Source organism: Phyllobates terribilis, unplaced genomic scaffold (genome assembly GCF_046119375.1).
Source record: "Phyllobates terribilis strain yellow unplaced genomic scaffold, ASM4611937v1 Scaffold_9__5_contigs__length_417890890, whole genome shotgun sequence".
In the NCBI taxonomy this organism is placed as follows: Eukaryota; Metazoa; Chordata; class Amphibia; order Anura; family Dendrobatidae; genus Phyllobates; species Phyllobates terribilis.
Window position 1 is genome coordinate 113314324 of NW_027362769.1, and position 21940 is coordinate 113336263.

Genomic DNA, 21940 nt, shown 5'->3' on the forward strand with positions numbered 1-21940 from the left:
CATTTTTTGTTTGGCGGTATGATGATAAAGCATCGTTTTTTATTTTTATTTTTTACCGTGTTCACTAAAGGAGTTATCTAGTGGGACATTTTTATAGGTCAGGTTGTTCCAGATGCGGTGATACCAAATATGTGTACTTATGTTTTTTTCATAATAATATGTATTTATGGGTACAGTATATTTTTATTTTTTGGGGGATTATTTTTTTTTATATTTTACAATTTTCTTCACTTTCTGCCACTTTTTTTTAATTTGTACACTATGTCCCACTATGGGACTTTCACTTTTTGCAGCCTGATATCGTATATAGCATAGAGATGCAGCAGCATCTCTATGCTACAGTGCTGGCCAAAAGTATTGGCACCCCTGCAATTCTGTCAGATAATACTCAGTTTCTTCCTGAAAATGATTGCAATCACAAATTCTTTGGTATTATTATCTTCATTTAATTTGCTTGCAAGGAAAAAACACAAAAGAGAATGAAGCAAAATCAAATCATTGATCATTTCACACAAAACTCCAAAAAATGGGCCAGACAAAAGTATTGGCACCCTCAGCCTAATACTTGGTTGCACAACCTTTAGCCAAAATAACTGCGAACAACCGCTTCCGATAACCATCAATGGAGTTTCTTACAATGCTCTGCTGGAATTGTAGACCATTCTTCTTTGGCAAACTGCTCCAGGTCCCTGATATTTGAAGGGTGCCTTCTCCAAACTGCCATTTTGAGATCTCTCCACAGGTGTTCTATGGGATTCAGGTCTGGACTCATTGCTGGCCACCTTAGAAGTCTCCAGTGCTTTCTCTCAAACCATTTTATAGTGCTTTTGGAAGTGTGTTTTGGGTCATTGTCCTGCTGGAAGACCCATGAACTCTGAGGGAGACCCAGCTTTCTTACACTGGGCCCTACATTATGCTGCAAAATTTGTTGGTAGTCTTCAGACTGCATAATGCCATGCACACGGTCAAGCAGTCCAGTGCCAGAGGCAGCAAAGCAACCCCAAAACATCAGGGAACCTCCGCCATGTTTGACTGTAGGGACCGTGTTCTTTTCTTTGAGTGCCTCTTTTTTTTCCTGTACACTCTATGTTGATGCTTTTTCCCAAAAAGCTCTACTTTTGTCTCATCTGACCAGAGAACATTCTTCCAAAACGTTTTAGGCTTTCTCAGGTAAGTTTTGGCAAACTCCAGCCAGGCTTTTTTATGTGTCGGGGTAAGAAGTGGGGTCTTCCTGGGTATCCTACCATACAGTCCCTTTTCATTCAGACGCCGAAGGATAGTACGAGTTGACACTGTTGTACCCTCGGACTGCAGGGCAGCTTGAACTTGTTTGGATGTTAGTCAAGGTTCTTTATCCACCATCCGCACAATCTTGCGTTGAAATCTCTCGTCAATTTTTCTTTTCCGTCCACATCTAGGGAGGTTAGCCACAGTGCCATGGGCTTTAAACTTCTTGATGACACTGCGCACGAAGACACAGGAACATTCAGGTCTTTGGAGATGGACTTGTAGCCTTGAGATTGCTCATGCTTCCTCACAATTTGGTTTCTCAAGTCCTCAGACAGTTCTTTGGTCTTTTTTCTTTTCTCCATGCTCAATGTGGTACACACAAGGACACAGGACAGAGGTTGAGTCAACTTTAATCCATGTTAACTGGCTGCAAGTGTGATTTAGTTATTGCCAACACCTGTTAGGTGCCACAGGTAAGTTACAGTTGCTGTTAATGACACGAATTAGAGAAGCATCACATGATTTTTCAAACGGTGCCAATACTTTTGTCCACCCCATTTTTTTAGGTTTGGTGTGGAATTATATCCAATTTGGCTTTAGGACAATTCTTTTTGTGTTTTTTTTCATTGAAGACAAATTAAATGAAGAGAATAATACCAAAGAATTTGTGATTGCAATCATTTTCAGGAAGAAACTGAGTATTATCTGACAGAATTGCAGGGGTGCCAATACTTTTGGCCAGCACTGTATATACAGCCTGTATACAGGCTGCATGCAGAAGTTACTTTGGTCGCACACTGCGCATGATCAAAGTAACTTCCTGCCTCCTGGTGACCTGGTAAGTAGGAGGAGGAGGTAAATAAGCAGTGCTTACCTCCCTTTTCTCCTGGAATGCTGCGATCGCAGCATTTCGGGGGTTAATGTGCTGGGAGCGGTGCGGCACTGCTCCTTGCACATAGTACCGGGAGTCAGCTGTGACAATCAGCTGACACCCGGCGGCGATCGCGCCCGCACAGCCTCTGTGAGGACGAAACCACAAAGGGCGTACTAATACATATCTGGCCCAGGGCACAGATACGTATTAGAACGCCTTGGGTCAGAAAGGGGTTAAAGAACGGCGACAGAACAGGGGACATATATACCATGATGGGGTCCAGGAACAGGGACATGAATACCAGGATAAGGGACATGTAAGCCATATACTAACCTTCTAGATCAGCGACGCTCCTGTGATGTTGTTAGTGCGATTGCAACACTCACGGTTCAATCAGACGGAAAAGCTCCATCTGAAAGAACTGTGGCAGATGCAGCTGATCATCGACCACTGATTGGCTGCAGAGTTCACGTGACATAATAATGTGATGTAACCACCGGGAATGACAGTGCCAACATCGTGGAACAGCAGCCTTCCGGGTGCTAAGTATATGTATATATTTTATTTTATGTTATGTGAACAGTTAACCCCTTTATCCTGAAGGCTGTTTGCAAATTTTTACAATTCAGACCCCTGTCACTTTATGTGGTAATAACTCTGGAAGGCTTCAACGGATCCCACTGAATCTGAGACTGTTTTTTCGTGTAATATTGTAACTCATGACACAAGTAAAATTTCTTCGATATGACTTGCGTTTATTTGTGAAAAAAACGGAAATTTGGTGAAAATTTTGAACATTTTGCAATTTTCAAACTTTGAATTCTTACGTCTTTAAACCAGAGAGATACAGTACAGACCAAAAGTTTGGACACATCTTCTCATTTAAAGATTTTTCTGTATTTTCATGACTTTGAAAATTGTACATTCACACTGAAGGCATCAAAACTATGAATTAACACATGTGGAATTTTATAGTTAACAAAAAAGTGTGAAACAACTGAAAATATGTCTTATATTCTAGGTTCTTCAAAGTAGCCACCTTTTGCTTTGATGACTGCTTTGCACACTCTTGGCATTCTCTTGATGAGCTTCAAGAGGTAGCTTGCATGCGCGGCGACAATGAATGAAACCCCGAGCAGCCCAAAAAACTCGGCGTGCGCTCGCTGGAAAGAATTAATAGAACATACTTGATCATCACTAGTTAAAAGCTGGCCAGCGATTTCTAATTTTTCTAACAAAATTTACAAAACAATTTTTTTTAAAGGGACCACATCATATTTGAAGTGACGTTGAGGGGTCTAAATGACAGAAAATACCCAAAAGTGACAACATTCTAAAAACTGCACCCCTCAAGGTGCTCAAAACCACGTTCAAAATATTTTTCCCACAAATATGTTGTTTTAGTCCCCAGTTTTTTTTTACCATTTTCACAAGGATAGCAGGAGAAAATGGACCCCAAAATGTGTTACTCAATTTCTCCTGAGTACGCCGATACCCCATATGTGGTCGAAAACTACTTTTGAGGCACATGGGTAAGTTCAGAAGGGACCATATTGGAGTTCATATTTTGCTGGAATGGTTTGATGGTGCCATGTCACATTAGCAGATCCCCTATGGTGCCAGAACAGCAGAATCCACCCCCATAAGAGACCCCATTTTACAAACTACACCTCTCAATGAATTCATCTAGGGGTGCAGTGATCATATTGACACCACATGTGCCTCAAAGAATTCTACACCATTGGGAGGTGAAGAAAGAATAATTACATTTCTACCACCAAAGTTTTGTTTTAGCCCCAGATTTTACATTTTCAAACTGGGAAATGGGTAAAAATGGTATAAAAATTTGTGACACAATTTTTGCTGAATGTAGAAATACCCCATATGTGGCTGTACAGTACTGCTTAGCTACACGGCCACACTCCAGAGGGACAGAGCGCTATTTGCCTCCTGGGACGCAGATTTTACTAGAATAGTTTGCAGACTCCATATACAGAAACCCTAAGTACTAGAAGAGCAGAATCCCCCTCAAGTGACCCCAATTTGGAAATTATACCCCTTTGGGAATTTATCTACAGGTGTGGTGAGGATTTTTCCAGAATCAAGCAGCAGTGGATGTTGCTGAGTGAAAATTGCAAACAGCCGTTGTAGTGTCCAGTACGTTATTATCAGCTTGTGCTTCTGGAGACATGCACCCGTATATTAGGCGGGCTCTCTTCACTACAGAAATGCCAAACATGTGGACGCTAACTGCAGTTTAGGCACACTGTGGGGCTCAGAAGCAGGGGCTGGCTGGCAAATTTTGGCCTAGGGGGCAAGCATACAGCAGTGGCCCATGAGCAGTGGCACAACCTCACTGCGCAGGCGCGGGACCAGCACCGGATATGTAGAAATGCGCCCCACAATAATAGCGCTTACCGGGAGCAATATTCAAACACGTGGGCCAGCAGTGACTGCATGCGGCGCCGCCCCTGACTAAATAACAGGATCACACCCCTATGACTGAAAACGAGCAGGTAGGACAGAGTATATATAATGATATAAAATCATTATAATACCAACAATTTTAATGAAAAAAGCTTGTTAGTGATGCACATTGCATCACTAATAACGCTATGGGGACAGTGTAGTTAGTAGATAGGATGTGACAGGTTCTCTTTAAAGCCAGAGATGTCAAACTCAAATACACAGAGGGCCAAAGATCAAAGTTTAGACAAAGTCGCGGGCCAACCTTGATATTTATTAAAAAATATGTCTACAATTGAGGAAGCTTTTCTTTATCAAAAAGAACGATTAATTTAAAAATTATAGTGGAATATTATAATATGTTATGTAAAAGCAGTAAAAAGCATATGGCCCAATTTAAATATGTAATTTAATAGAGGATAAAAATCCTTGAATGAAACAGATAATAATGTATGATGTAAACAAAAATGCTCCAAAACACAGTATGATACCCCGACAATGAATTCCTCCACACTCACAGTATGATGACCCTACTGTACCCCTCTCCCTCAATACCCCCAACAAAGAATGGTGACCCCATCACAGTATAATTCTCCAACTGTGATCCCCACACAGCCCTCCATACAGTATAATGGCCCAACATAGTCCTCCATAGTGTACAATTCATCCCACATAGTCCTCCATACAGTATAATGGCCCGATATAGTCCTCCATACAGTATAATGGCCCCACATAGTCCTCCATACAGTATAATGGGCCCCACATAGTCCTCCATACAGTATAATGGCCCGACATAGTCCTCCATACAGTATAATGGCCCGACATAGTCCTCCATACAGTATAATGGCCCCACATAGTCCTCCATACAGTATAATGGGCCCCACATAGTCCTCCATACAGTATAATGGGCCCCACATAGTCCTCCATTCAGAATAATGGGCCCCACATAGTCCCCCATACAGAATAATGGGCCCCACATAGTCCCCCATACAGAATAATGGCATCATATAGCCCTCAATACAGAATAAGGCCCCACATAGTCCTCCATACAGTATAATGGGCCCCATAGTCCTCCATACAGTATAATGGGCCCCACATAGTCCTCCATACAGTATAATGGGCCCCACATAGTCCTCCATACAGTATAATGGGCCCCACATAGTCCTCCATACAGTATAATGGGCCCCACATAGTCCTCCATACAGTATAATGGGCCCCACATAGTCCTCCATACAGTATAATGGGCCCCACATAGTCCTCCATACAGTATAATGGGCCCCACATAGTCCTCCATACAGTATAATGGGCCCCACATAGTCCTCCATACAGAATAATGTGCCCCACATAGTCCTCCATACAGAATAATGTGCCCCACATAGTCCTCCATACAGAATAATGTGCCCCACATAGTCCTCCATACAGAATAGTGGCCTCACATAGTCCTCCATACAGAATAATTGCCCCACATAGTCCTCCATACAGTATAATGGGCTCCACATAGTCCTCCATACAGTATAATGGGCCCCACATAGTCCTCCATACAGAATGGGCTCCACATAGTCCTCCATACAAAATAATGGGCCCCACATAGTCCTCCATACAGAATAATGGCCCCACATAGTCCTCCATACAGTATAATGGGCCCCACATAGTTCTCCGTACAGTATAATGGGCCCCACATAGTCCTGCATACAGTATAATGGGTCCCACATAGTTCTCCGTACAGTATATATGGTCCCGCATGGTGCTCTGTATTGTATATATGGCCCCGCATGGTGCTCCGTACTGTATACACGGCCCCACATAGTGCTCTGTACTGTATACACTGCCCCACATAGTGCTCCGTACAATATATATGGCCCCGCATAGTGCTCTGTATTGTATATATGGCCCCGCATAGTGCTCTGTATTGTATATATGGACCCATATAGTGCTCCGTACTGTATATATGGCCCCGCATAGTGCTCTGTACTGTATATATGGCCCTGCATAGTGCTCTGTACTGTATATACAGCCCTGCATAGTGCTCCGTACTGTATATATGGCCCCGCATAGTGCTCTGTACTGTATACATGGCCCCGCATGGTGCTCTGTATTGTATATATGGCCCCGCATAGTGCTCTGTACTGTATACACGGCCCCGCATAGTGCTCCGTACAATATATATGGCCCCGCATGGTGCTCCGTATTGTATATATGGCCCTGCATGGTGCTCCGTACGGTATACATGGCCCCGCATAGTGCTCTGTATTGTATATATGGACCCACATAGTGCTCCGTACTGTATATATGGCCCCGCATAGTGCTCTGTACTGTATATATGGCCCTGCATAGTGCTCTGTACTGTATATACAGCCCTGCATAGTGCTCCGTACTGTATATACGGCCCTGCATAGTTCTCCGTACTGTATATATGGCCCTGCATAGTGCTCCTCACAGTATAATGGCCCCAGATTAAAAAAATAAATAAATACTCAACTCTGCCATTCCAGCGCTGATCACTACTTACCTGTGGGCCCAGGAGCCATCCCCCTTTCACTAGCGCCGCGGCTCCCATCAGGCCGCGCGCGCTGATGAGAGGGCGCGTGCAGAGGAGAGTGGCCGTGGCAGTATTGCAGTCAGGCGGCTAGGTTTGGGCCGCCCGGCCGAGGTGATGGCTGACGGCCGGGCAGCCCAAAACCGCGGCTGGAGGACCGACCTGGGGGGCAATTGCCCCTCAGCCCAGCCCGCCCCTGCTCAGAAGGGAGGTGGGCATTTGTATTTGGGAGCACAGAATTTGCTGAATTTCTTTTGGGCAGAAAGGGCCATTTCGCTCTTTTGTGAGCCAAAATGTTATGTAAAATGTTCCCATTTATCTTGTGCTCTACGCTGAGCACTGATATCGGGGTTTAAATTTAAATCTCGGAGTGACTAAATTCAGAAGAAACCCACGAGTGATCCAGTCACTATAAAGAGGCAGCAGAGTTACTCTGGACTCCGTCTGCCCTCTGTTCAGCAGTGTCCTTTTTTTCAGAAGTGCACAAAACAGTGGCCGACGGCGCATTTTTGCACGCTGTGGTAAAGCGGCTTGCTTGGCTGTACACGAAGGTAGACACTGAACACTGTCTCTTTAAGTTTTGGGTTGGTTTATTAAAACGTCATAAACCAACCTAGAGTTCGTAAAATAAACACAGCCCATTCGCAATAAAGGCAAAACAAAATACAAAGATGCAGCACAGTCCGTAGATCAGCCGGGGTCCGGCCACTCAGGGTTAAATGCACATGGTTCAGCTCAACACATGCAAGCTCCTCTCTGCAGCAAGCCACTCCAGATACTGACCCCCACCTGAGTCACAAGGCTGGCTATTTAAAGCCCAGACCACACCCTGGGGTGGAGATATGGTGAATGGCCTCCTGCCCACACTATGGCCATTCACCTATAAAGCATGCCCTTTTAATTGCTGATTAACACTCTCTGCACCTACTATGCAGGAGAAGACTTCCATGTTTCACATCACTGAATCTAACAGCCTCAGTGACCAATATCTCCCCTCCAGCACTCTGCCAGCGACTTTGTCACAATGCCTAAAAAGACGGACACCGCTGGATAATAGGCCAGACGGTGTCCATGGTGCCTCCATTTGCCTCATTATAAGGAATCTTCCACCAGGGATTGCGTATGAATCACATATTTCAGAGATTTACACAGAAACCCCGGTGTAAGGGCTCAGCGTAGAGCGCAGGATAAATGTGAGCTGAGCCTTACTGCGATCTTTGGGAGGCAGAATGAACAAATCAACAGCAGGTGAAGAATTGGTTTAATTTATTTTTTATATTTATTTTTGCATCGCTTTATTCTGAGAGCTGTAACTTTTTTATTTTTCGGCTGATGGAGCTGTATGGCGGCTTGTTTATTGCGGGACAAGAGTATGTTTTCAGCAGTACCATTTTTATTTACATTCGTTTTGATCGCCCTTTATTCCACTTTTCGTTCGGCGGTACGACGATAAAGAATAATTTTTTTCCTTTTTTTTTTACAGTATTCACTAAAGGGGTTATCTAGTTGGACAGTTTTATAAGTTGGGCCGTTCTGGATATGGCAATACCAGATATGTGTACTTTTATTGTGTATGTATATGTATATTTTATCAATTTCTGATTTTTAAAAATAAATATTTAAACAATTTATTTTTTTACTTAGTGCCACTCTCACTTTTAGCAGTCTGATCAACTATAAGGTATAGGATATAGGATCACTGCTGTACTTCATAACTGTCAGTTCTGCACTGACACAAGTTAGTTAGATCATGCATTGCGCATGAGCTAACTAACTTACTAAAGCCTGGTGACCCGGATGTCGTTGTGTCATGAGCGGTGCGGGCACTGAGTGCTGGGTGTCAGCTGTCAGAATCAGCTGACACCCGGTGGCGATCACACGTGCACAGCCTCTGTGCATGCAAAATCGCCTGGACGTATCCATATGTCCCTGATCAATAAGTACCAGGGCACAGGGACTCATGGATACATCTCATGTGAGAAAGGGGTTAAAGGGAATGTGACATCAGAAAATGACTGTTTAAACTAGGTTTCTATGTTGGTCTTTTCTAGACTCCCATTTCCTGCAGAAGGTGTGCTGTGACGTCGCCTATTGTGATTGGTGGATCCCATGTTATCAGCTTTGTAGCTGCGTTATCTGTCATTGTAATCCTGTCTCTGCTGATAATGAGTTGGCCGAAAACTTTTCCTGGACAGGAAGTAGGAGTCTAAAAAAAAAATCATAATGGCTAATGTGAGAATTACAGGATTAATAATTATGTTTTTTTTTTCCCAATACAGATCAGAAAAAAAAAACATAGGCAAAAAAGAAAAAAAAAGTGATTTAGGCGAGAAGAAATTTTCTGATGATAGCGTCCCTCTAAACATTTAGGAGGCAGGTTGTCCAGTGGTGGACACCCACTTTAAGGGGTTAATATTACACACTATCAATAAAACATTAATCTGAATTTTAAAAAAATACTGCAGAGCAGCTCATCAGCACTTATAGGGCTCATGTCTGACCGTGGGGCTGCACTTGTAGATGTTTAGCCACATTAGATGCAGCAGAGCTTTCCTAGGAGCCATCTTATAATATCTGGGCAACACAGAACTGGGACATGGAGGTTTTATTACTTGTGAGCAGCCAAGCTGGACGTCCACTAGCGCCGCTCTAGTGGAGACCTGTGTGTACTGCAACTGGACGGAATGACATTTCCATGAGGTAATAAGATACGTGTTTTCCATTAGGCGTGCACACTCCAGGCTGCAGTACAATGTCAGCGCTCTGTGTGTGCCTCATACGGACACAGTACGGGCATACACCGCCTCCACAGACTCTATCCTGAGCGCTGACCCCTCCGCCGCCTCTTACCTCCACGCTGCACGCAGCGGAGAACTCTGAGCGTCGGCATCCTCACGGCTTCTCAAATACAGTCACGTGATCCACGTTCGAACTCTCCCATTGGTTCATACTTACTGGCGGAAGTAACGCTGTATACTATGGATAGTCCCAAAAAAGGGAAACCTGGCGCTGAGCAACGGAAGACTGTATGAGTCAAACTACTGAGAAACGCAAAGCTAAATGTAAGAAAAAGCTGTTTTGTTTTTTTTTTATAAATAAGTGCATATTTTGTCCTGTGCATTGCATTATTGATCATGTGTATGTTTAACCCTCTATTTATGTATTTTTGACAAATCAGCTTTTTTTTTTTCAATCTTATTTGAAGAGCTGTAGCCTTTTTGTTTAACTTTTCGACCAATAGAGCTCGTGAAATCTATTTTTTTTTTTTTAGTGGAAGGGAAGACGGGCACATAGAAATGATTAAGTTTTATTATTTATTTTTTGGGGGGTGAGGAGTGTATATTCATAATAGCAATAACTTTTTTTTATGGAAATTGGTAAGTATTGTCTCCTCTGCAATGGCTTTGTGGGGGGCAAAGAGGGTCTCCACTGCTGCACCCCAGTAAGCACTTTATAAGTGACAGGGTAGACAAAGTGGTCTCTGATCAGCGCCTGATGCCCCAGGCTGTTAGTAACAACCTTAGGATCAGGACAGGATCACAAACAACACGCTACAATCTTCCACGCTGGAATAAAAATGCAGCTCTTAAGAATCAGGGTTGTCCAAAATTAAATAAACCTGGCTTTTTTAAATCAGAAACTGTGTCACCCTTGACCTTGGATTGTGTCTGCTATTAAGTCCCATTGAAGTGAACAGAGTTGAGTTGCAATACCACTCACAACCCATGGTCTGAGGTGGCGCTGTTTCTCAAAGAAAGCAACATAATCCTGGACAACCCCTTTAACAGTTTCTGTTAAAACATTATACACTGATTGTTAAATGGTTAAAAATAAATCTGATCCTGCAGGAAATAGATGAATATAGAGCAGGGCTATCTATGACAGTCCCATAGACAATAAAAGGAGTGAAGATGTGTATTTACGGCCATCGCTTTATTCCAATAGTCCTGCTCAGAACTGGTCCCAGTGGTCAGATCGGGTAAGTTATCTATAACCTATTCCTGTGGATAGTTGATAACTTGATCATTTGGGACAAAATATTTATGCATTGGATAGGTGATATTTAGTGTTGAGTGAGTATGTTCTATTAACCCTTTCGGCGAGTATGCTCGAGCCGAGCACCGAGTATTTACAGCTGCTCGGTGATATGTTTGAATCACTCCCATGCTCATGATTTGCAACTGTTTGACAGTTTTATTACATGTGAGGAATGTCTATTTCTTACACATTCCTCACATGTAATAAAGCTGTCAAACAGTTGCAAATCATGCAAACGGGAGCGATTCAACGATATCACCGAGCAGCTATAAATACTCGGAGCTCGGCCCGAGCATACTCGGAACAGAACATACTCGCTCAACACTAGTGATATTAGATCAGCGGGGGTCCAACAGTTGTAACTTCAGACAAGCCGTAAATCTGAGAAGCTCGAACCCCCCTGGAGCCGCGTGACAGCAGTGCGCAAGCTAAACGGACGTTGCTTTCACACTCCTCCTCAACTCTCAGGATTGGTGGGAAGAGACAGTTAAAGGGGTTTTTCCCACGAACAAAGTTAATTTTAATCAATATTTTACTGAATAGATCTTGGAATAATAATAACTTCCACAATTGGATGTGTTTAAATAAAATGTTCCTGTGCTGAGATAATCTTATAAGTGTGCCCCTGCTGTGTACTGTGTAATGGCTGTGTCTGACCGTGCAGGAACATGGTCTGATCATACCACATCTCCTGGGCAGGAGAGGAAGCAAGAGTATACAGACATTACAGCACGGGATCATAGCTGATTTTTTCCTTGAAGTAAAACATTGCTTAAAAACAAGCAGGGAAAAGTTTTAAATCACAAAAAGAATCAGCTGTGATCCCCTGCTGTAATGTCTGTATACTCTTTTGCTTCCTTCCCTACCAAGGAGCTGTGGTATGGTCAGACCATGTTCCTGTACGGTCAGACACAGCCATTACACAGTACACGGCAGGGGCACATTTATAAGATTATCTCAGCATAGGAACATTATTTTTAAACACATCCAATTGTGGAAGTTACAGTATTATTATTCCAAGATCTATTCCATTAAAAGCTGACAGACAGTGATTGGTGAGGTCATTCTGATTGTCAGCCGGCTCCTCGCAGCCTAACAACGGGGAGCCAGCTGTTAATCAGCATGACGTCGGCAGTCACACCTCATAGACAAAGAAGCCCGGAAGAGGAAGAGCTGATCTGGTGACCTGCAGCGGCTGAATTGGCAGCAGGAGAGGTCAGCAACTATCTGACTTTTTTTTTTTATACTTTGGGCCTAAAAACTAATAGTCCTGGATAAACCCTTTAAGCAGGTATCAAATTTACAAGGATCATTGTTAAACTTTGTTAACATTCTTAAGACTTTAAACATCCGGACGGTTTGTGTTCTAAAACGTCACTGCATTGTAGAGCAGCTACGGGAGCAGAGAGCTGGCTGTCAGACACAGCCATGCTCTGCAGAGAGAAGGAACAGACTATTTATTCTGCCTTCACAATCGCTGTGTATACAGTAAAGTCATGGCCCCACTATCAGTATTTGGTCAGTATTCAGTCAGTATTTTTTCTCAGGAGTGGGAGACAAAACCAGAAGTGGGTGATAAATGCAGAATTGGTGACTTGTTTCTATTATACCTTTTCTTTGATTGTTCCTCACCTGGTTTTGGCTCCCACTCCTGAGAAAAAATACTAACCGAATACTGATAGTGGGGCCGTGGCCTAATAAGTGTGTGGCTATGTAATGCCATTTCCTTCTCCAGACCGTTATGTGATCGCGGTGGTAGGGAGAAAGCATAAGCTGTGGCGTCCTAGGAGAAACAGTCAGCTCTGCTATACAGCCAGGAGGCTGCATTTCCAATGTAACTGGGGCTGATCCTCAGTTACAGGGCAAATAAGATTATATGAGAACTAAATAGAGGGGAAAAAAAGACACTGCCAATTCAAAATCACTGCAACTAGCCCCACCCTGTATAAAAAAAAAAAAAAAAAAAAAAAAAAAAAAAAAAAAAAAAACCCTCTGTATCCAATATATAAAAATAATTGTTACAGAAAGGGGAAGAAATTGTTGCAGTCCTTTGTGGTAATAGAAAATGTAAAAAAAAGTGAAAAACAGACAAATTTCCTTTACTTTCCCACAGATATCAGCAAAAGTATTTAAATAAAAAAAAGTAAAAATTCGATGACATAACAATGAAGTTTCACATGGGGGGATTTAAACTTTTAATTTTTTTTAAAAAATGACACTAGTAAGTGCAGCCGTATCAATTGTCACTTGAGAAGTTGCTTCCTAGACAGTCCTGAGAAATCCTGGTTATAATCAAGATCTTAATCTGAAGTTACACTCACACATCTGTGAGAAACAAACTGTTTTTCTCATGTGTCACCCATTTTTAGGTCTCATTCAGATGTCCATGTTCTATCAGTTGTTTTTTTTTTTTCACGGATGCAACACATACCCATTATAATCTACAGTGCTATTCACATGTCTGTGTCGTGCCCATGCAAAACTCTGAGACCTGTACGTTTTTTTCCAGCAGCACTGATGAAAAAGGCCAATACAAATCTATGGGTCCATGAAAAACATGTATATCATCTGTGTGCCGTCTGTATTTAACACTGCAAAGTATAGGAGAAGCTTTGTAACTTATTTCTTTATCCATACATGAAAAACATGGATGACTCACGGATATCAAACGGAGAAACTGATGACCAATGTGTTTAAATACAGACTTAAAAACTGAAGCGGGTACACAACTCAGTCATGCAGTGCGTGTAAAGTTTGGGAAAGTGCCAGTGTCCTTAGGCTTTTCAAAATTGGAGGGGCTCTTAGGGACCTCTTATTAATCTAAACCCCTCACACAAGCATATCCTCTTCTCCAGTCATCTTGGCAGGCCTTATGATGAGGCATATGTGAAATTGGGAGAGGTGGAAGATACATTTTATTCCAGAGTGGTGATAGCTAGGGATTGTTTAACCCAGACAGAATTTCTAAACAGTTTACCATACCCCGGAAAGGTTCGGGATGGTTAAGGATGATTCGTGTTTTCATAGTCAAGCAGCGGCGGCCTCCTTTCTGCACTCAATTTGGTCCTGTCCGAAAATTCATCCATTCTGGTTTGAGCAACTTCTGATTATTCATGAACACTTTGATTTCCCTAGGGTGTGTTGTACCCTAAAGTGTGCCTGGTGGGTATTATAAACAAGCATAATGAAGGATCCTATGATAGAAATTTAAAAAATTGTCTGTTTTTGGGGGGTAGAAAAATAATTATAAAGGCATGGAAGTCCCCAGTACACTCCACAGGCTGCAAGTAGTCAATAAATATACTGCATTCCACTATATAAAGTCATCAATACAAATAGGAGAGGACTTTATAAGTTTGATAAGATCTCGGGATGTTGGTCAGAAATAGCAGACACTGCCCAATAGGACACCCAGCAGAGCCTTCTCCATATTCTGTTCCATCATGTCTGCAGAAGGTGATACTTAACGGTGTATTCCCATCTCCAACATCCTATCCCAATATGTAGTAGATATAATATTAGTAAATACCTCCAATTAGAAAGGTAGTATAGTTCTTCTAATTTGCTTACTCCATGTGCAGGACATTGCAGTAGTTTAGGTATCCATGGTTACGACCACTAACAGCCACCGTAACTGTGGATACCCAAGTTACTGCCATGACCTGCACACAGGGTAAGCAACATATCGAATTAGAAGGACTATACAACATTTCTAATTGGAGGTCTTTGCTAATATTATAATTACACCTACTACATATTGGGATAGGATCATAGAGATGGGAATACCCCTTTAAATGACATTTCAATGGAGGGGTGAAGGGCATGGGGACAGATATGATTGTGTGTTGTGTATGAGGTTGCAGGTATTGAGTATTGGTATAATTCTTTAGTTGGTAACTCGGTCTATGCAACTACATTATATTGATCTAAAGTCGGACATTGATGACACTTAATCGATTCTAATGGTTGCCATTAACATTTTCATAGTTTAAAAAAAAAAAAAAAACTGAAGCAGGTAGACAGACTGAACTTTGGTTTAACCATTGGATCAATGATAAATTAATGAAACACTGAAGTGCAAAATCTGTCTTTCTAGTTTCATCTGTGTCGCACAGATCCTCATAGACTTTAATTGCGGAGTCTGACCGGAATGGGACATGATCGGAGTCTCATGTACCGAAAACGTGTGCATGGATGAATGAAACTATGGGTCCATGTGATTTCTGAGGGAGATGGAGGGGTGTGGGAAGGGACAGCGTACCGATGTGCGAATGCAGCCTTAAAGGAATGTCTTGTCTGATGTCATATTGAAAGATCTTAATTACAAACATTTCAAAATGGTGATTTTCTCTGTTTATGATCAAATTATATATTATATATATATCTATCAAAAGAATGCAGCAGCACTCCATATGGCCAAGATAAGTCTTAATGAAAATATTAGATCTAAACTGATTTGCTCAGCAACAAGTACTTACAAAAAAAATGAAGGTTTTTAGCGCATAAATTGGCCAATTCATGTGTGCCCATCAACCACAGCAAGGTAACCTCCCCCTGATGGGTAACTACTCTGCCTTCCATGCCACTTTTGGGCTACAAGCCTACAACTAAACGGACAAACATGTCTTCTGGGCTAAAAACACCTACATTTAAAGGGCAAGCAGAGCTGTGCTTGCCCTTTAAATGTAGGTGTTTCTAGTCCAGAAGATATATTTTATATTTGGAGTGCTGCTGCATTCTTTTGATATATTTTATAGTTACAGCAGCTGGCACCAGTTCACATTATGAGGTGCTGGTCAGGTTTCTTTGGTTTGTAATTAGGGTTGAGCGAGTATGTTCTGTCTGAGTATGCTCGGGCCGAGCTCCGAGTATTTACAGCTGCTCGGTAATACGGTTAAATCACTCCCATGCTCATGATTTGCAACTGTTTGACAGTGTTACTACATGTGAGGAATGTCTATTTCTTACACATTCCTCACATGTAATAAAGCTGTCAAACAGTTGCAAATCATGCACACGGGAGCGATTCAACCATATCACCGAGCAGCTGTAAATACTCGGCCCGAGCATACTCGCTCAACACTATTTGTAATATATTAAAATATAAATATATATATATATATTTTTTTTTATTACACTCAACGCATTCCAGTTTTCACACTGGGAACTGAGGAGCAACAGGCTGAAATCTCCAGTTTTCTGCAGCTTCACTTTCCCTATGCCATAGTCAGAAGCAGCAATTAATCATTAAAAATTGAGGGATTTAAAAAGCCATTTGCCCTAGAAAATCGCGAAAGGTTTCTTTTAGAATCAGTGTCATTACGAACCACGACTTGTTTGGTATTGAACTTGGCCCTATTGAAGTGAATGGAGCACAGCTACTATACCACGCATAACCCACAGTCAGGGGTGGCACTGTTTATGAAACAAAGCAGCCATGTTTTTCTAATCCTGGACAACCCCTTTAATGACACGATGGCTCTGTTGTGCTGTGGGAGACCCAGATAAAGTAAGATAGCCATACTATACCTTGTACATATTGCTATAATTCTGTATGCAGCTCTCCTATTATTGTTATTCATTGGTGAGGCATGGTCTTTACCCCAGACTGTATTAATCTACTAACACTTTTCAATCCATTATCTCCTATTCATTGCAGCAGCCATAAAGCGAGCACTGCGTGCTCCATTATACAGGCGTGAGGGCCTCCAATATGGCTGCCCCCAAGGAAAATCTTTAAAAATAACTATACCTAAAAATTTTCTACACATTCTACTTCTAAAAACAAAAATTACTCATGACACATCGCCTTTAACATGGAAGAACTCGACCAAGAAAAATAAAACACATGCGGACATAAAAGTGAATAGTACAAAACTTTTCACTAACCTTTTATTATTTTTTATTATTTTTAGTAGTTAAGTGCCACTGAATAACTACAGACATAAGAACCAGGTTGCGTTTTCTAGAAAAATAAACAAACAGTTGAAATGCACAAAAACGAAAAGTGGTATTATATGTCATACACATGAGGGCAGAGATCAGACTATGTACAGAAATAGAAGTGATGAGCAGAAATGGTATTTTTTTATTTTTATAGCTCACCACAGATATTGTGCCTACACAGACCTGTTACACTTTTGTATGAAGGCACGCAAATGAAAATACAGGTCAAATACAAATCGTGCAATAAACCAGTTCAATTTGCCAGGGTTTAGGATTTCTGCTAATGCGGCGTGTGAAAGTGCTGCCTCCGGGAACAGCATTAATACATTACTGATCAATGCTACAACTTTAAAGTCCGAAAATTTACACGCAAGAGATATCAACACAGATTTTTTTTTTATTATTATTCAGAGGAGATTCACTGGCAAACACAGCAAACGGCTGAAGTTAAGAAGGTTGTAGAACTCTTAGCAATTGTCAAGTGCCTTATGCCTGGGCAAGTCTCTCCACTGTCCTCCTGTACTCAGACACCAGCTCCTGGTAACTTTCCTCCAGCTGCTCGTGTTGAGTCTTCAGATCTATTTGATTCATCTGGTTGGTGAGTTCTTCAGGTTTTAAACATCTTCTCATCTTGGCCACCTCCCTCTGGTTTTTCTAGAATTTAAAAAGATTGGACAAAGAAATTAACATTTCTAAAATAGCAGAGCTTCTCCTCAGTTTATCTAGTACAGGCGTAGTGAGAAACTAAGATAAACCCTTTAGAAGCAGCTATGGTTGATTGACCCTTTAGAAGCAGTTGTATCCTCCTCCTTTACCTGGGCTCCATAATACACAGGGACATCTTATTAGATGGCGGATAAATAACAATATGCTGCATGAAGTACTTTAAGCTCAGTCTCCCCGCATTGGGTGTGTGGAAAACTTTCACCTGCTTTGCCTTTAGCAACATATTGGTATCTCCATTGATTAATTTATGTTTGGAATTAGCTTTTTGGCAAATGTATGAGAAAAAGATAAGCAAATAGATTCTCCCGTTGTATTTTATGTTCGAATGACTCAACAAAACAATGTGAAGTTACAAGTCCATTCGAAAGGCCCCCATACACATTAGACTAATGACTACTTCGGCCAACACTCTAATGTGTATGCAACTGATTGTTGTGGAAGATTTCGATTGTACATGTCCATTTTCAGACTGCTTTGTGCTCCCAGAGATCGACATGCCTGGCGATTAGCTTATCTCAGAGAGAACACAGGAGCACTCGGTTGAACGAGCACTCTTCTATATGGGAGAGACGGCTGAAACGGCAATCAACCGAAGATTCGCTTGTTCGATAGCCATCTAAGGTGTATGGCGGGTTTAAATCATGAACAAGACTAAGTAACATTACCATACGTTTAAAAATGGTTTGACCACCTTTAGCGAAGAGTGTAAAAATTTTTATGGCGTACAGATGAGCATAGTCTACAACGCTATTCTGTCTTCCAAAGAATCTGTATATTCAACTTTTTTTTACATTATACTCAATGAGTGACATAGCAAACATTAAGCATTACGTTACACATACTATATACATTTTCCTTTCTTTTAAATAAAAAAGATTAAGCTCTAACCCTTCTCTAGACACATTCCTAGGCAGAAAAATACTTATGTTCCAGAATTTTTGACTGCAAGATTATCTGGATCTACAGCGCTGTGCGCTATTCATACTGTATGAAAAAGTCAGAAACTTGATGGATTCCCAGTACAATGAGATCCAGCAAGAATCATTAGGAAAAGAGGAGAGTTATGCCGGTCATGTCTTTGTTAGGAATGGAAGCTAAGAGGCTACAGACAAAGCCCCAAGAACAAGAGAATTTCCCAAAACACTAAAGTAAATGTTACTTGATTTCTGGACTGTATCCATAACATTACAGTGAATGGCTCAGATGCTTAGCTTTTGGTACAGCACAAATTAGTATCAGATGTCAGTAATATGAAGACATAAGATAGAAACTGTAGTCGTACCTTATATGGGCCAACAAGTCGCTTTTTTATTTCTAGCCTGTAAGCTCGGGATTTCTCAGGGTCACTCATGTCAGTTGCACGAAGCCGAAGGATTTCATAAACACGTCTCGCATGTTGCTATCAAGATAAAAGCAAAATAACTATTTAAAGCAGGACAAAAAAAAATAGAGATAGAAAGACTAAATCATCAATCTGTCACGTTTTTACTCATCCTTCTGACTGCAGCATAATATAGAGGCAGAGACCCCGAGATGTCACTTATTTTAGTGGTTGCTGCAGTTTTTGTAAAATCCCTTTATCTGCTGCAGATCTAGCAGTTCTCTGAAAGCTGAGCTGTGTATAACCACACCTTCACCACTGATTGGCAGCTTTTGTGTACACTGTGCATAGGCAGAAAGCTGCCAGTGTTGGATGCGGGGTTAGACAGAGCTCATGAAAACATCAGCAAGCAGCCCATTAAGTTACATCGCTGGAATCAGGTTCTCAAGTCTCTAAATTATGATGCAAAAACACCAGTTGACAGATTCCCCTTAAAAAAATAATATAATATTATATATTATTTTTTTAAGGGGAATCTGTCAACAGGTGTTTTTGCAGTATGTATAAATAACTCCTATATACAGTCATGGCCGAAAGTGTTGGGACCCTTGAAATTATTCCAGAAAATTAAGAATTTTTCCCAGAAAATTATTGCAATCACACAACTTTTGTTATACACATGTTTATTTCATTTGTGTGTATTGGAACAACACAAAAAAAAAGCAAACTGGACATCATTTCACACAAAGCCGCAAAAATGGACCGGACAAAATTGTTGGCACCTTTTCAGAATTGTGGGTAAACAACTTTGTTTTAAGCATATAATGCTCGTTCAAGATCATCTGTGGCAAGAAACAGGTGTGGGCAATATGAAAATCACACCTGAAACCAGATAAAAAAGGAAAGAGGTTGACTCAATCTTTGCATTGTTTGTGCCACACAAAGCATGGAGAACAGAAAGAACTGTCTGAGGACTTGAGAACCAAAATTGTTGAACAATATCAACAATCTCAAGGCTATAAGTCCATCTCCAGAGATCTTGATATTCCTTTGTTCATGGTGGCCAAAATAATCAAGAAATTTACAACCCATGGCAATGTAGTTAATTTCCCTGGTCAGCAGAGAAAAATTGAGGAAAGGTTGCAACGTAGGATAGTCCGGATGGTGGATTTCCTTCTGGGAAAAAGGCTTGTGGACAGATGAAACAGAGATAAAGTTTTTTGGTAAAGCACATCATTCTACTGTTTACCAAAAACGGAATGAGGCCTACAAAGAAAAGAATGCAGTACCTACAGTTAAATATGGTGGAGGTTCAAAAATGTTTTGGGGTTGTTTTGCTGCCTCTGGGTGCCTTGACAATGTGCAAGGCATCATGAAATCTGAAGGTTACCAACACATTCATTCGGGTCATGGATCTTCTAGCAGGACAATCACCCCAAACATGCTTCAAGAAGAAATGGATGGAAACAAAGCACGGGACAGTTCTGAAGTGTCCAGCAATGAGTTCAGATCTAAATTCCATTGAACACCTGTGAAGAGATCATAAAATTGCTGTTGGGAGAGGACGCCTTCAAATATGAGAGACCTGGAGCAGTTTGTAAAAGAATAGTGGTCCCAAATTCCAGTTGAGAGGTGTAAGAAGCTTGTTGATGTTTTTAGGAAGCGATTGATTGCAGTTATTTATTCCAAAGGGTGTGCAACCAATTATTAAGTTGAGGGTGCCAACAATCCTGTCCAGCCCATTTTTGGGGTTTTGTGTGAAATGATGTCCAATTTCCCCCCCACACACTTTTTGTGGTGTTCCAATACACACAAATGAAACATACATGTTCATAACAAAACAATTGTACTTGCAATAATTTTGTGGGCGAAATACTCCATTTTGTGGAACAATTTCAAGGGTGCCAACATTTTTAGCCATGAGCGTGTATAAGTGTGTATACGTGTGTGTGTGTGTGTGTGTGTGTGTTTGTCATACACAAACACATACACACATATCTAGCAGTTATAAGAGCAACCACTAAAAGTAGCCCCCTAAAAATCCCAATAGGTTGGGGAACAAACTAGAAGAGTAATGCATATTGCTGTCCATTTAAGGCAATGTGAATAATGTATATTTTTAGGGTATTCCTTACATTTAGACCAGAGCTGAAAGTTCATGCCTTTCCCACTACTGTTGAAACTTCATGAAAGGAGACTAAATTCCCATGAAACCCAGATAATCATATGGTATAGTGTATGCAGTGTTCTTTTAGAGGAAGAGGGGAAAAAACAAGTTCTGATGTTAGGAATTTGTGCGAGTCCCCAGCATGTCAATGTAAAGAGTGATGTCGTGTACAGTCATCGTGGCCAGCGTTGGAGTTCAGCTACCTTATTTATCTTGAGTTTCTGCTGAGCTTCTGTCACCATCTCCTTACTGAACCCTTCAAGAAGTTTCTCAGGAGAAAAGCATGGCAGGTTTTGGCAAAGTTTAGAAAGAACGAAATCTCGGAGCCTGACAAAGTTCTCAGATGGATCTTCAGCTAGAAGGAGAAAGGTGATGGCTTTATTGCTTTTATTCTCTACACAGATGCTACATACAACAATTTCTACAGCAAGACAACATCTTCTGTTACATGTCCCATGTGCTGACAGGTTCACTTTAATTATAAATGTAATAAAATAAATGAAAAAGTTTTTTTTTTTTTTTTGCATTATTTATTCACACAACAAATGTTTGTGCTCACTATTTTTAATTAATCTCAATTATCACCCTCCATATAAAATATTTGGAATACTTAGAAGAAGAAAAAAAAACAAATAA

The 21940-nt window shown here is 41.2% G+C and overlaps 2 protein-coding genes across 5 annotated transcripts in view; both read right to left on the reverse strand.

Annotated features, from left to right (window-relative positions):
• METAP1D (methionyl aminopeptidase type 1D, mitochondrial) overlaps positions 1-10063 on the reverse strand; it is a 285693-nt gene extending 275630 nt beyond the window's left edge. Inside the window, exon 1 of one of the 3 annotated variants that reach the window (XM_073646945.1) lies at positions 9957-10063. In XM_073646945.1, the coding sequence (XP_073503046.1) occupies positions 9957-9996 (40 nt within the window). In that variant the 5' untranslated portion in view covers positions 9997-10063. The remainder of the gene's footprint in view (positions 1-9956) is intronic. The other 2 variants (XM_073646943.1, XM_073646946.1) reach the window with 2 other exon arrangements.
• Positions 10064-17007: 6944 nt separating this feature from the next.
• HAT1 (histone acetyltransferase 1) overlaps positions 17008-21940 on the reverse strand; it is a 51021-nt gene continuing 46088 nt past the window's right edge. For both annotated transcript variants that reach the window (XM_073645665.1, XM_073645666.1), the window contains exons 9-11: positions 21508-21659; positions 19099-19215; positions 17008-17744 (exon numbers count right to left, since the gene is read on the reverse strand). In XM_073645665.1, the coding sequence (XP_073501766.1) occupies positions 17577-17744; positions 19099-19215; positions 21508-21659 (437 nt within the window). In that variant the 3' untranslated portion in view covers positions 17008-17576. The remainder of the gene's footprint in view (positions 17745-19098; positions 19216-21507; positions 21660-21940) is intronic.